Source organism: Oryctolagus cuniculus, chromosome 6 (assembly GCF_964237555.1).
Source record: "Oryctolagus cuniculus chromosome 6, mOryCun1.1, whole genome shotgun sequence".
Lineage (NCBI taxonomy): Eukaryota > Metazoa > Chordata > Mammalia > Lagomorpha > Leporidae > Oryctolagus > Oryctolagus cuniculus.
Window position 1 is genome coordinate 78665856 of NC_091437.1, and position 15510 is coordinate 78681365.

General features: G+C 42.8%; 1 protein-coding gene across 3 annotated transcripts in view; it reads right to left on the bottom strand.

The window, feature by feature from the left end:
- ATP6V1H (ATPase H+ transporting V1 subunit H) overlaps positions 1-2067 on the bottom strand; it is a 111400-nt gene extending 109333 nt beyond the window's left edge. The window contains exons 1-2 of one of the 3 annotated variants that reach the window (XR_007919035.2): positions 1697-2050; positions 522-669 (exon numbers count right to left, since the gene is read on the bottom strand). Coding sequence is in view for 2 of the 3 variants with exons in the window: in XM_008255525.4 (XP_008253747.1) it covers positions 522-634 (113 nt within the window). In the remaining variant the exon portion in view is untranslated. Of the gene's footprint in view, positions 1-521; positions 670-1696 lie in introns of all 3 variants that reach the window. The other 2 variants (XM_008255525.4, XM_008255526.4) reach the window with 2 other exon arrangements.
- Positions 2068-15510: the final 13443 nt, after the last annotated feature.

Genomic DNA, 15510 nt, shown 5'->3' on the forward strand with positions numbered 1-15510 from the left:
TTAAATGCTTCATTTTTGCAACAAGTCTGTAGGATAGTTATTCCTATTTCACATTTACTTTATTGAACCTCAAGGAAGGTAAGCAATTTGCCTTAAATCACTCTATTACTAGAGAAACAGAATTCAAACCCAGTCTCACAAATTCAACACTCAACTAATTTGTCATGTGAGCCACTCTGCAACACCACTGGTCCCCTCATTAACCCATCATGGCACACTAAAGAGTCTGGCTCACTTTACTCATTATCCCCCTCCTCCCTACACAGCCAGTCAACTTTCACCCATGTTTCCCACTCATTCAAAAAGTACTTCTTAACAGAGATCAAATGTACCATGAGCAGCTCCACTTCCCCACTGGAGGCCCAAGCTGTTTCCACCACTCTACCTTTTCTAACACAGGAATTATTCTGAGGAAATGTTTCTTCCACATTTATCAGTACTTTTTCCAGTATTTCTCTCATAGAAGCATGACCATGCAAAAGCACATGATTATCCATGATTCACAGCAAATTGGTACTCACTGAAGATAGGACTGCCAGTTCACTTTGTTTGCACGAACTTCTGCAGCCTTGGCAGCAATAATATTGGTTGGGACAGCAGCATCCACAGCACCTCGGATATCCATTTTGGTCATTTAAATTTTATAATCTTGAGTGTTTTTCAACAGATCTTCAATTTAGATTCAATGCAAAAACAGAATACCAGGCATTATTACTTCACAACTATCCTGTCTGAAAGCACTATCATTCATTATATTCCAAATCTTGCCCAATTATGCACTGATTCATAAAAGCATTTCCTAGAGGCTTTTTCTTTCCTAGGAAAGCTCTTTTAAATTGTCATCAGTATTGCAATGAGATTTGTCAGGTGACCACTTAAGATACGGACATCAGAAATCATGATTAAGTAGACTAGGCACACAAGATAGGAAACTATTTTAAATTTATACAATTTAGACAATTTTTGTTTTCTGACAGGTAAGTGCAATTACTATATTAATGTTTACTAATCAACATTTGAAATAATAAAAATTATAATCTCTTTCTAAAATTGATCCCTTCAAGTTCAAATATAAAAAGTGGGACAGTAATTTCTCGGAATGCAATGGTTTCCCTATCAATCAAAATTTACAGTATTTTCAAAATCAATTTTGGAAGAAATGTTGAACAAACGTCTGTTACAATTTAGGTACAACCAACAGAGAATCAAGGCTGAAGACAAGATCCTACAATAAAAGGCCTTTCATAAGGACACAGATTTTTATTACAACACAAAACATAGGCTCCCATTCGCAAAATATAAATTCAGGGTCTGGCCACAAGAAGCTAAATTCATAACTCAAAATTCTATTGCGGGTTCCCAACGACCTTAGTCAGTTTGGAACGTTATCTCTAGATCTAAGGATCTGCTGCCTAAACAAGACCCAGGCCTAGATCGGGCAGGAACAGGCCTCGTCCGGGCCAAGCTGGAACTCTGCAACCGAGGAGACAGCCCCAGCGGCCTTTCCAAACCCATCCCCCACCACGACCGGGCCCGGCCCCTCAGTCATTCCACCTGCAGGGAAGGCTCTGCCTGTTTTCGCAAACCTGAGGCCTAGAAGGAAAGGAATTCCGGGGCCAGAGGAAGACGGGCGTGGACAAGCAGCGAGAGGCCGCACGCACCAGCGAAGCTGGAGAAACCGCAAGGGTAGCCTCACCTGGGCGGGTGCCGGAGACAAAACAAGCACCGGGACCCCCACAACGCACCCAAAGGTGGTAGGGAGGGTGCGGCGGTCCGGGACGCCGGGGCCACAGCTGGGCTGGGGAACCGAGTCAAAGTCGAGCGGCGTCCTCTTTCCGGTCTGGAGACCCGAGCAGCGGCGGGACACCCGGAGACCAAAAAGTGAACGGGATCCCAGCCCAAAGAGACGTTTAGGACCGCACCGGCTGAAGGAAGTCTGAGCCGCTGCAGTAGAATGACAGGAGTGCCTGTCACGTGATCAGAAGCACGTGACCGCTGCGGAAGCCGGGAGGGGCCAAAACAGCCTAGGGAGAAGTGTTGCGCTGAGGAGGGCTTGCTCCGTGGGAGGAGCTGGACACCAAGCGACCACGAGGTGGGCTCTGAAGGGACGCGTAGCTCGCTGTGTGGCCAGCCTGCTCTGGAGGAGAGGGGCTCAGCAGGCCGGGAACGCGGACCTAGGACCCCCAAACCCAGCGCTCCGCCTGGAGGCAGCGAGCAAGGCCCAAGCCTTAGCCCTGTGATTCTTTTCAAAAAGTTAGCTTTAGTAAATAGATTGGTTTTCATCTGGATTTAACAGCTCAGTGAAGAAGGCATTCTTATTCTTATTTTAAATATAAACCGAGGCTGAGAAGTGAGTCATACGGTTACAGATTCCACAAATACTGTATGTTCCATGCAATATTTGCAGTTAATAATAAAGTTACTCATTGGTAATCTACATTTTAGATTCAATTGGGCAACCAGTATGTTATACTGACAACCCTATCCTCAGCCCGTTTTCCTTAGGAAAGGACACAGCTCCTCTCTCTTTCTTCAAATAACAAATACAACTGCACTGCTATTAGGCAGGTATGTACATACAACAGCATGTTTTTGTTAAAACTGAAAGATTTATAAATGTACCAAATACATTTCTACTAAAAATGCCAAATTAAGATCGAGTTTTAAATCAATATTATACATTGATTATGAAGAAACACACAGTAACAGTGTTTTTACTGTTTATGTTTACAGCTGTAAAAAATTACCACAAATTCAGTGACATAAACCAAGATAAATTTCCTTTTTAGGTTTTTTTTTTTTTAAGATTTGTTTGTTTATTTGAAGAGTCACAGAGAGGCAGAAGCAGAGGCAGAGAGAAAGAGAGCAAGAAAGAGGTCTGGCGTCCACTGGTTCACTCACCAAATGGCTGCAAAGGCTGAAGCTGAGCTGATCTGAAGCCAGGAGTCAGGAGCTTCTTCTGGGTCTCTACGTGGATGCAGAGGCCCAAGCACTTGGGCCATCATCCGCTTTCCCAGGGTGCATTAGCAAGGAGCTAAATGGAAAGTGGAGGTCAGCCAGGTCTTGAAACAGTGCCTGTACTCCAGGTGGCTGCTTTACCCTGTTTGCTACAACACCCGCCCCAATTTATTATCTTCTATTAAGTTCAGTATAAGTGTGGGGCCCAAATGTGGTGCAGTGGCTTAAGCTTCTGGCATCCCATATCAGAGTACCAGTTCAGCTTCTGTGCCAGCTTCCTGTTGATATATGCTTGCGAAAGCTCCTGAAGATGGCCCAATTACTTGGGTCCCTGCCACTAACATGGAAAACCCAGTTGGAGTGCCTGGCTCTGGGCTTCTGCCTGGTCTAGACTTGGCTGTTACAGCCACCTGGAAAATGAAGCAGCAAATGGAAGAGCTCTCTATCACTCTGCCTTTCAAATTAATAAATACATAAATGTTTTTTAAAAAGTTTAACATGAATTTTACTATGCTAACAATTTTTTGGTTGGAAAAATTTCTTCTGGCAAGGAGCACTCATTTGCTTGCCTTCTGCAGTTTCTAGAGGCTGCCTGTGTTCCTCTGCTCATAACCCATTTTCTCCATCTTCAAAGTTCTCTTCCTCTCTCCCCTTAATGGTAATCACATCTGCAGTTCCCATTTTCTCTCTGTCTGCCTCTACCTCTCTCTGTAACTCTATTTTTCAAATAAATAAATCTTTAAAAAAAAGACAAATGTAAAAAGACTGCAGCAACTAACCTCAAAGATAGCATAGTAAAATAACTCATTGACAACAAACCTATAGGTCACAAAACTGTTCTGTTTACTACTATGTCACTCTAAACAGAAAAGCAGACTTTAGGCTGTGCTGGAGTCATGACCCTACTGTTACAGAATGGCATCCTAGTGGAACTAAGTGATTTTTTTTTAAGATTATTTATTTGAGAGGCAGAGTTACAGAGAGAGGGCGAGACAGAGAGAGGTCTTCCATTTGCTAGTTCACTCCCCAAATGGCCGCAATGACCAGAGGCTAGGCTGATCTGAATCCATAAGCAAGGGGTTTCCTCCAGGTCTCCCACCTGGGTGCAGGGGCCCAACCATTTGGGTCATCTTCTACTGCTTTCCCACGCCATTAGCAGAGAGCTGGATTGGAAGAAAGGCAGCCAGGACACAAACCTGTGCACTTATGGGATGCCAGTGCCACAGGCAGAAGCTTAACCTACTTTGCCACAGCACTGGCCCCAGCAAAGTAAGATTTATTTATTTATTTATTTATTTACTTGAAAGGCAGAGTTACAGAGAGAAAAGAAGGAGAGAAAGATAAAGATCCTCGATCCACTAGTTCATTCCTCAAATGGCTGCAACAGCTAGAGCTGGGCCAATCTGAAGCCAGGAGCCAGGAGCTTCTTCCAGACCTTCCCCTTGGGTGCAGAGGCCCAAGTACTTGGACTATCTTCCACTGCTTTCACAGGCCGTTAACAGGGAGCTGGCCCACGAAGTGGGCAGCCAGCACTCCAATCTGGTTGTATGGGATATTAACATAGCAGGCAGGGGCTTAAACTCTCTATACCACAATGCCATCCCCATGCAGTGCTTTTTGTTTTTGTTTTTGTTTTTGTTTTTAAGATTTATTTATTTATTTATTTGAAAGGCAGAGTTAGAGAGAGGCAGAGGCAGAGAGAGAGAGAGGTCTTCCATCTGCTGGTTCACTCCCTAAATGGCCACAACGGTCAGAGCTGGGCTGATCCGGAGCCAGATACCAAGAGTTTCTTCCGAGTCTTCCATGTGGGTCTAGGGACCCAAGGACGTGGTCCATCTTCTACTTCTTCCCCAGGCCATAGCAGAGAGCTGGATCAGAAGTGGAGCAGCCAGGACTCAAACCAGTGCCCATGTAGGATGCCGGCACTGCAGGTGGCAGCTTTGCCTGCTGTGCTACAGTGCCAGCCCCGCAAAGTGTTTTTTAAAATGAGTAATTCTGGGGAATGGGATGTGATATGTCTATTTTCACATTTAGCTTTAAATACATCAGTATAATTCCATTTGATCAACATGTATTACTTTTAGCTGTTAAAAAGAGAATGTCTAGGAGTTAAGAAGTCAATTAAGAAGCATGAGTCCCATGTCAAGAGTGGCTGGGTTTGATACCAGTTCCTGACTCCAGCTTCCCACCAATATAGATCCTGTGAGGTAGCGATGATGGTTCCAGTGCTGGGCTCCAGCCACCCATGTGAGAGACCTGGCCTATATTTCTGGCTCCTAACTTTTGTCTTGGCCTAGCACTGGCTGCTCTGGGCATTTGAGGGGTGAACCAGTGGACAGGAGCTCTTCCTCTGTCTCCTGTTTCTCTGCCTCTCAAATAAATAAATAATATTTTTAAATTTCTTAATTGACCCTCAGTTTACTAATCCAAGTCCTTCATTCTGTTATAATTTGTTCCTGAAATTGATCAATGAAAACAGCAAAATAATGCCACCAACCAAAGTGATTGACAATGAACAGATGGCAGCAAAGATCTGGCTAACAATAGTTTTTTGTTTTTTGTTTTTTTGACAGGCAGAGTGGATAGTGAGAGATAGAGACAGAGAGGAGGGTCTTCCTTTTTGCCGTTGGTTCACCCTCCAATGGCCACCACAGCTGGCGCGCTGCGGCCGGCGCACCGTGCTGATCTGAAGGCAGGAGCCAGGTGCTTCTCCTGGTCTCCCATGGGGTACAGGGCCCAAGGACTTGGGCCATCCTCCACTGCCTTCCTGGGCCACAGCAGAGAGCTGGCCTGGAATGGGGGCAACCGGGACAGAATCCAGTGCTCCGACCGGAACTAGAACCCAGTGTGCCGGCGCCGCTAGGTAGAGGATTAGCCTATTGGGCCACAGCACCAGCCGCTAACAATAGGTTAATATTTCATGCATATCCTTCATCAAAAGATGATTCTGAAAGGCACAGCAAATATACCCACGGTCCTAGGAGACATATATCATGAGCAAATATATGATGCATACATACACATTCATGTATACAATCAGACCTCCATACTCATGAGTTCTGCATCTGTGGATTCAAACAGCTATGGTTCAAAAATATTTTTATAAAGTAATATGTACTGAACATATACAGACTTGTTTTTCTTGTCATTCCCTAAACAACACTGTATAACAACCATTTATATAGCATTTATATTGTATTATATATTATGAATAATATAGAGATGATGTAAAGTATACAAGAGGAGGCCCACCTTGTGACATTAAGCTGCTTGTTGCAATACCAGCATCCGATATCTGAGTGCTGGTTGGAGTCCCAACTGCTCTGCTTCTGATACAGCTTCCTGCTAATATGCCTGGAAATGCAATGGAAGGTGGCCCAAGTACTTGGACTCATACCACCCACGTAAGGAATCTGGGTGGAGTTCCTGGCTCTTGGCATCAACCTGGCCCTGCCCTGGCATTTGCAGCCATTTGAGGAGTAAATCAGCAAATGAAAAATATCTCTTTGTATCTATCTTCTCTCTCTATGTCACTCCTTCAAATAAACAAATAAATCTTTTAAACTTTTTTAAAATTAAATAAACAGGATGATGCACATAGGGTATATGCAAATACTATACCACCTTATATAAGGAACTTAACTATCTGTGGATTTTGATATGCACAGGAGTTCTGGAACCAATCTTTGGGTGCCAAGTTAAGAAGACTTGTTAAGGATGTGGAAGATGAACTCAATTTGTTGAATATATTTTTTATTACCATTATTTTTCTCCTGACAATATACTTTTTTCTGTTTTTTTCTGAAGCTGACTGTAACTTGGTAGCATTCCTATTTTGCCAATTAATAAATTTTCTCATTGTTTAAGGCAGTCTGACTTTCATTGTTAGTTACCCCAACCAAATATATTACCCTGTCTGAGTTCTAACATATATAAAGAACTCACTTAACAAGTTTTCTTAACTTGAATAAGATTACATAGGATTAACTAGAATAGGATTTTATTAGACGTTTGGAGAAAAATCTTCCACTTTAAAATGATCAGAGGGTGGAAAAGGAATCTCTTCAGTCTAAAACAGAAGAAATTTTATAAACCTCATCATTACCAATATTTTATTCACAAAGGTGAACAGAGCTTACATTTGACCACACAAATAGAGGAGTGCTAGTCAACGGAAATTCTATTATAAAAGATTTATCATGAGAAACTTACTGCCCCCTAGTGAAGATTATGCTGTTAGCCAACCTTGAGAAGTTTTTGCAACTCATGGAATGAATTACTAGTTTATGGGAAGAATGGTTTTCTATTCTTTCTCAATCTCCTTGGGAACAATAGGCATTTGCAAGAAGTTAGCCTAGTGTAACCCAAGAGTAACTCTGGGTATTGATGCCAAGACCTCATTACAAACAGTTCCAACAGATTTCCCTAACAGCCTCAGTATGTACTGCAGGGTATTGCCAAAGCAGCTGTAATATCAGTCACACAAGGTTTCATTTACATCAGTACCAGTGCCCGAAATTCCTGTGGCAACCATGCCTTGAGTTCTTTAAGTAAATGAATTTTAGTATGTTGTGCCAGTAACCAATAAGAACAATTTCCCTCAATCTGAAATTTAAAAACATGGTCAGTGTGGTAGGCAGCTTCTAAATAACTCAGAGGGATCCCTTCCTTTCAATGATTCAATCTTTCTGTAATCCTCTCTCCTTGAGTGCAGGATAGCGCTGCTGACTTTCCTGTAAGATAGAGGATGTCACTTCTAAGACCAGGTCACAAGGCACCATGACTCTTGTCTTGCTTGCCTTCTCATGAGTTCTTTCCACTTGCTGACTCTGATGAAGCAAGGCTGCATGCTGTAAGCTGCCCTAGGGAGAGGCCACATGACAGGAACTTCAGGGTAGCCTCTAGTGAACAGAGAATTGAAGTCCATAATCCCTCTCTGGACCTGCATATTCTTTGTCTCCTCTTCTTGAGGGAAGAGTGTTGACTGGGCTTTGCTTGGATCAGGGTTACTCAAATAGTTGAACTCGTTTAGCACTTTCCTCAATCTCTGTCAATCTAATTGGTTACTGTCACTCGCATGAGCTAGGAACCAAATATCTTACTGGTATTATTGGTACATTGATCTTATTGATATATTAATAAACAGCCCATTCACCCTCTCCATATAGTCTCTGAGAACACCAAGGAAGGCCATCAATGTTACCTTACCACTACACACTCGCGTGTGCACGCACACACACATATACACACAGAAAGGTGAAAAAGTAGTATATACTGGGGAAGAGACACCAAGATGGTGGAATACAGAAGGAGTTTACTACTCTAGTCTAGGATGTGGACAGACTGCAATCTCAGGGAAGAGTTAGGGCGAAAATGGCAGAGGCAACCACACAAATTAGAGAGACACGATGGATCTACGTGGAGGATATGGACATGCACAATTCAGGACCCCAGTAGCCAAGAGCCTCAGCACCAACTTTGGAGAGTGAGGTGAGACCAGACTGTGGCAGCCCAAGCCACTGGCAATAAAGCTGTGGGAAGAGCCCGGTGTGAGTCTGGTTTGGTGCCCTGTGGAGGACACTATACCAGCCAACCTGGAGGAAAAGTTGTCCTGCAACTAGCCATGAGTGGGCAGGCACCATTTTAGACATATGTAATAGCTGTGACAGCTCATGCAACCAGCCAAGCGGAGACACCTGAGTCTGGCTTGGAGAATTGACAGGGGGATGGGTGCTTGTGACTGTGGGAACCTTGTGTACTGGGACTGTGAAAACACTGTGGCTGCGTGGGAGAGTGCAGGGTGTGGCTGGGTCTTTAGGCAGTCATTGTGGGTGGCTCCAAACATTCAGGACTCCCTGATTTCTGGTAAGGATCACTGACACAGGATCTGTGCTCACACCAAGGACTGAGTGAATCCTTTGTGCAGTGTTGATGAATATTGTACCCACAGGGACTAGCACCCAGCATTTGTCTCTTTGGAGGAGAGGAGGTGAGCATGAGACTACACCAACAAAGCTAAACAAACCTCCTCTCTTATTAAAAAAAAGAGATTTACCAGGCTAACTTGGGTGTCATCCTGGACACTGCCCTCACCCTGGAGCACTGAACAGAGCTCCCTGGCCACACCCAGCACATGCCTCAGGGTATTCATTGAAAGAACAGACACTCCACTAACCCACAGAGGCATAGTGCAAAGATAAAAGTCACCATGAGGGGGGAGGGGGGATAAACCAACAAGTATCTCCAAAAATGCCCAAAAAATAAACACAGCAATTCAAGAAATAAGAATAAGGAAGGGGCCGGCTCCGCGGCTCAATAGGCTAATCCTCCACCTTGCGGCGCCAGCACACCAGATTCTAGTCCCGGTCGGGGCGCCGGATTCTGTCCCGGTTGCCCCTCTTCCAGGCCAGCTCTCTGCTGTGGCCCGGGAGTGCAGTGGAGGATGGCCCAAGTGCTTGGGCCCTGTACCCCATGGGAGACCAGGAGAAGCACCTGGCTCCTGCCTTCAGATAGCGCGGTACGCTGGCCGCAGCGCACTGGCCGCAGTGGCCATTGGAGGGTGAACCAACGGCAAAGGAAGACCTTTTTCTCTTTTTCTCTGTCTCTCTCTTTTTCACTGTCCACTCTGCCTGTCAAAAAAAAAAAAAAAAAAAAAAAAAAAAAAAAGAAGACAACATAACACTCCTAAAAGGACATAACAACACTTCAATACTAAATGTAAAAATAAAGAGATTGAAGAAATGCCAGAAATGGAATTCACAAAAAAAAAATGATCATAAGATTACTTAAAAGTAATCAGAAGCAAATCCATGAACTAAACAAATCCATACATGACATGAAAAAAAAAATTTTCTCATGAAGTTGAGATTTTTAAAGAGAAGGCAAAATGAAATATTGGAAATGAAGAATATAATAGAACAAATTTAAAAATGTGGTGGAAAGCTTAGAAACAGAATTGGTGAGGCAGAAGAAAAAGTATCCAAGTTAGAAAACAAATCTCTGGAAATCTTATAGTCAGACAAAAAAAAAAAAAAAAAGAAGAAGAAGAAATTACAAAACTAAAAAACAGTGTTGAATGGGAAACAGTCCACACAGTAGACTCATTACTGACAATCACATTAAGTAACACTCTGACCTCAGAATCAGCCCTTCCTTAATGTTAGGCCATCACAAAACACACCAAACACTGGAGTAAGGGAAAGGGTTTATTGGGAAAAACTTAGCAGACCAGAGGGAAGAGGCAAAGAAGGAAAAAGGGAGAGAAGGAGAGTGTGAGAGAGAGAGAAGAGGCGCTAGCGAGGAGAGAAGAGAGAGAACAGAGATGAGAGGGGGAGAGGAGAGGAGAGCAGAGAGCACAGAGAAGAAAGCGAGAAGAGAGAGCCAAGAGAGAGAGTGAGCAGGAGAGAAGAGAGAGAGAGCCACGTGTTCATGAACAGGTCCTTTTAAAACTTTGCCGGAGGGCGGGTAGGGAGCAGAAGCAGTGAATCCCATTAGGATGAGGGTGGAGCTTGACATCAGTGGTTGGGCCATGTGGCCATCTGGCTTCCAGCAGTGGCGGCAGGGGCTGGAGCCTAGGATGGTGTCAGGGTGTAGATCACACCATAGATAAAACTGCACCATTTTCCTAACACTTAAGGCTTCCTGTTCTGGCTGAAAAGCCTTTAACAGCATGTTAGGCATGGAAAGTCAAGACACTGGCAAAAAATGTTCTACATGAAGGATCTCTGTGAGTGAGACTCCAGCAGAAAAAAGTGACCATCAAAGAAAGATGTACTTTTCTCTAAAGGGAGGTGAGAACTTCCACTTTGCTTATGGCCTTGTCCAAATAGTGACACAGTTTGTGGACTCAAAAAAGCTTGCAAAGCCTAAGCAGCTCAGGTGGTCACTGACATCATACATAAGAGTGTTAATTGTTAAATTAACAACAGGAGTCACTGTGTACTAACTCCTCATGCAGGACCTCTGTTCTCAATGAGTTGGATTATGAGAGTTAACTGTAAAACTAGTTCTCAAACAGTTGTGTGTGTGCAAACTGTTGAAATCTTTTCTTAGTATAGAGGTGGTCTTCTGTGTACAAAGTTAATTGAAAATGAATCTTAATGGAGAATGAGACTGGCAAGGAGAGAGGGAGAAGGAGGTGGGGTGGGAGTGTGGATGGGAGGGCGGGTATAGTGGGAAAAATAACTATATTACTACAGTTGTAATTATGAAATTTGGATTCCTTAAAAATTAGAAATAAATAAAAAACAATGTTGGAGATTTATGGGATACTATCAAATGACCCAACATATGGATCTCAGGAGTTCATGAAGGCATGGAAGGAGAGAATGGATTTAAAGTTCTTTTTAGTGAAATAATTAAGAAAACTTCCCTAATTTGCAGAAAGGAATGTCCAAGTACAGGAAGCACATAGAATTCCTAATAGACATGACAAGAAAAGATCAGTCAAACTCTCCACAGTAAAACATAAACAAAAGATTCTAAAATGTGCAGGAGAGAAAAAGATTGCTTTCAGAGAATCTTCAATTAGACTCACAGCTGACTTCTCATCAGAAACTCTACAGGCTTGGAGAAAATGGCAAGATATATTCCAACTCTTAAGAGAAAAAAAAAACTGTCAACCCAGAATACTCTACCCTGCAAAGCTCTCTTTTATGAATGATGGTGAAATAAAGGCTTTCCATAACAAGCATAAATTGAAAGAATTTGTCACCACTCATCCAGCCTTACAAAAGATGCTTAGGGACTGTGCACAGAAACACAGAAACATGGTCATCACTATGAAAGAGGTGAAGGCAGAAGAATCTCCTAATAAAGGTACAAAGGAAATCCAAAGTAAGCAATAGGAATATTCATGGAAAAACAGCAGAGCCACGTTGTTACTTATCAAAAGTCACCTTGAATGTAAATGGCCTCAATTCTCCAGTTAAAAGATACAGACTGGCTGAATGGAAAAAAAAAACATATTTGCTGCCTATAAGAAACACATCTCAACAACAAAAATACATGCAGAATGAAAGTGAAAGTATAGAAAAACATATTCCAAGCTAACAGAGACCAAAAAAGAGCTGTAATAGTCATCCTAATATCAGATAAAATAAATTTTAACACAAAAACTGTGAAAAGATATAAAGAAAGGCATTGTGCAATGATTAAGGGATCAGTTCAACAGGAAGATGTGACTATAATAAATGTATATGTACCTAGTTACAGGACATCTATTTAAAAGATACGTTGATGGATCAAAAGGGAGACATAGACTCCTATACAATAATAATGGGTGACTTCAATACCCCGCTTTCAGCAATGAACAGATCAACCAGACAGAAAATCAGCGAGAAAACAAGAGTTAATTGACACTATAGACTAAATGGATCTGCAGTATACACATTCTTCACACCAGTGCATGGAACTTTCTCTAGGATGGACCACAGGCCAGGCAATAAAGCAAGTCTCAGCAAATTCAAAGGAATCAAAATCATACCATGCATCTTCTTTGACCACAGTGAGTGAAGCTGGAGATCAATACCTCGAGAGTTTCTAGAATATATGCAAACACGTGGTGTCGCTCCCCGTCTTCATGGGGGAACGACACTAAGCCCTGCCTAGGCTTCATATCCGAGTCACGGCACCATTATGTCGCTCCCCCTCTTCATGGAGGAACGACACAAGACCCTGCGCTGTTCTTTCTGTCTGCTCGGCCCTCCCCGGGTTTGCTGCTGGTTCTTCCCGGGTTGGCTACTATCCCTTCCACCTCCGTGGAAGGGCAGTTCCCCCTGGCCACATTCCCCACTTCCGCAGGGGAGCGGCACACCGCCGGCCGGCTCTTCTCGGGGGCTGCACAGGTGTTCCCTTAGATGTTCCCCTTAGATGTTCCCCGTGCATGCCGTCTCTCTCCTCCTTTATAGTCCTCCTCCGCCAATCCCAACTCGGCTGCCCACACGCCGAGTACGCTGCTCTCCTCCAATCAGTAGCAAGTCCTACAGTTTATTGGTTGAACCGGAGGCAGCTGTGCGGAAGCTGTTTACTTCTCTCCCAGCGCCATATTGTGGGAGAGCAGATGCATAGAATAAGTCTTAATTCCAGTAACTCAGTCCAGTCCGGGCTGCTCCCCACAACGTGGAGACTGAACAGTATGCTCCTGAATGAACAATGGGTCATAGAAGAACTCAAAAGAGGAATAGTTTTTTTGTTGAAATCTTTACTTAGTATAGAGTTAATCTTTTGTGTATAAAGTTAATTGAAAATATATTTTAGTAAAAAATAAGAATGGGAATAAGAGAGGAAGGAGGAAGAAGGGTAGAAGTGGGAGTGGGAGGGTGGGTACAGTGGGAAGAATCATTATCACTGTGTTCCTAAAGTTGTATTTATGAAATGCATGGAGTTAGTATACCTTAAATAAAAGGTTTCTGGGTGGAACAGAAGTAGTATATGCTAGGATCTCACAAGCATTGAGGATACATTGTTTGCTTAGCACACTCACTCAGATAAAAGTTTTTAACAAAATCTAAGATGAAAGAATTTTATAGTTTTTAATTTTTAGTTAGAAGTTTCCAAAAGTGAGACACTTTACAAGTCTGAGAAAAGTGTTAAAGAGAACTTACATATTCAAATGAAATGTTTCCTCCAAAGTTTGAACCAGAATAGAAGCTGCAAAAGCAAATCTGAGAGCAAGACTTAAAGGCTGTTGCACCTACATGATAGCCTTGAATGGAAAGAACACAAATGATTTGGTCTGGTCTGCAGAGTAGCATCAGCAGTGTGATCAGGCCCTAATGTGTGGAGGCCTAAAGGCTGGTCCCAACTGTTCTCCTCTACATAGCCCTTAGATATATCATTTAATGTCTCATGCAAATTTTCTCATTCAAAAAAATCAATACATAAGGAGAGCATGTGGCCTAGTAGGTAAGATGCTGATTAAGATTTCTGCATCTCGTATTGAATTACCTGAGTTCCATTTTCATTTTTGGCTCCTGATTCCAGCTTCTTGTTAATGCACACTCTGGGACACAGTGGTGATGGCTTAAATACTTGAGTCCCTTCTGTTCACGTGAGAGACCTGGATTGAGATCCTGGCTCCTGAATTCAGTCTGGCCCAGCCCAGGCAGTTGTGGGCTTTCAGAGTGGATCAGTGGATGGGAGTGCTGTGTGTGGTGTGTGTGTGGTGTGTGTGTGTGCATGTGCATGTGCATACATGCCTCTCATATAAATAAGGTAAAAATTAAATAAAGACATAATGGAAAGGAGGACAAAATAATCATTTTTAAATTGTATTTCTTTATTTATCTGGAAAGCAGAGAGACAGACAGAGATCTCCCATCTATTGGTTCACTCCAAAATACCTTCAACAACCGGACTGCACCATGCTGAAGCCAACTACCTGGAATTCAATCCAGGTCTCCCACATGAGTGTCAGGGCTCTGTGCACTTTAGCCATCATCTGTTGCCTCCCAAGGTACACTTCAAAAGTAAGCTGGATTGGAAGTAGACTAGCTGGGACTTGAACCCGACACTGATATGGGATGTAGACATCCCAAGTGGGGACTTAATTGTTGTGCCAAATGCCCTCCGTGAGTTAATTTTATTTATGGTGTGGGATAGAGGTCCAAACTAATTTTTCTGCATGTGAATGCCATCCAATTGTCCCAGCACCATTTTTTGAAAAGATAATTCTTTCCCCCATTGAACTGTCTTTATACCTTGTTGAAAATCATTTGATCATAACTATATGGATTTATTTATGGACTATTGATTCTATTCCATTGATCTATATGCTTGTGCTTATTACGCCAATATCACACCATCTAAATCACTATAATCTTGTGATGAGTTTTAAACCAGGCAAATATAAATTCTCCAACTGTGTTCCACTTTTTCAGTAATGTTTTGAATATTTTGGGTCCTCTACAATTGCATATGCATTTTAGGATCAACTTGTTAACTTCTGGGGACTGAAAGGGTTACTGGGATTTCTTTGTATCTTGTGTGTTTCTTCTTAGTGAGTTTAAAGATTTTATTTATTTATTTGAGAGGTAGAGTTACAGACAGTGAGAGGGAGAGACAGAGAGAAAGGTCTTCCATCTGCTGGTTCACTCCCCAAATGACCACGATGGCTAGAGCTGGGCAGATCCAAAGACAGGAGCCAGGAGCTGCTTCCAGTTCTCCCACATGGATGCAGGGGCCCGAGAGCTTGGGCCATCCTCCACTGCTCACCAGGACATAGCAGAGAGGTGAATCAGAAGAGGAGCTGTCGCAACTAGAACCGGTGCCCATATGGGATGCCAGCGCCTCAGGTGGAAGATTAATCTACTGCACCACAGCACCAGCCCCATAAGTGAGTTTAAACAATGCTTTAAAAAGTTACAAAAAATGTTACCTTCTGCAAAAAAGGAATGTTGAGAGGGATTACAATGAATGCATAGATTTATTTGGGGGACCTGGGATCATTTTACAAAAGGAAACCTCTCTAGTTCATAATCCCAAGTATATCTGGAACCCTTATCTTTTTATACCCCGTGAACCCAACAGAAACTACTTAGGCATTAGTTACTT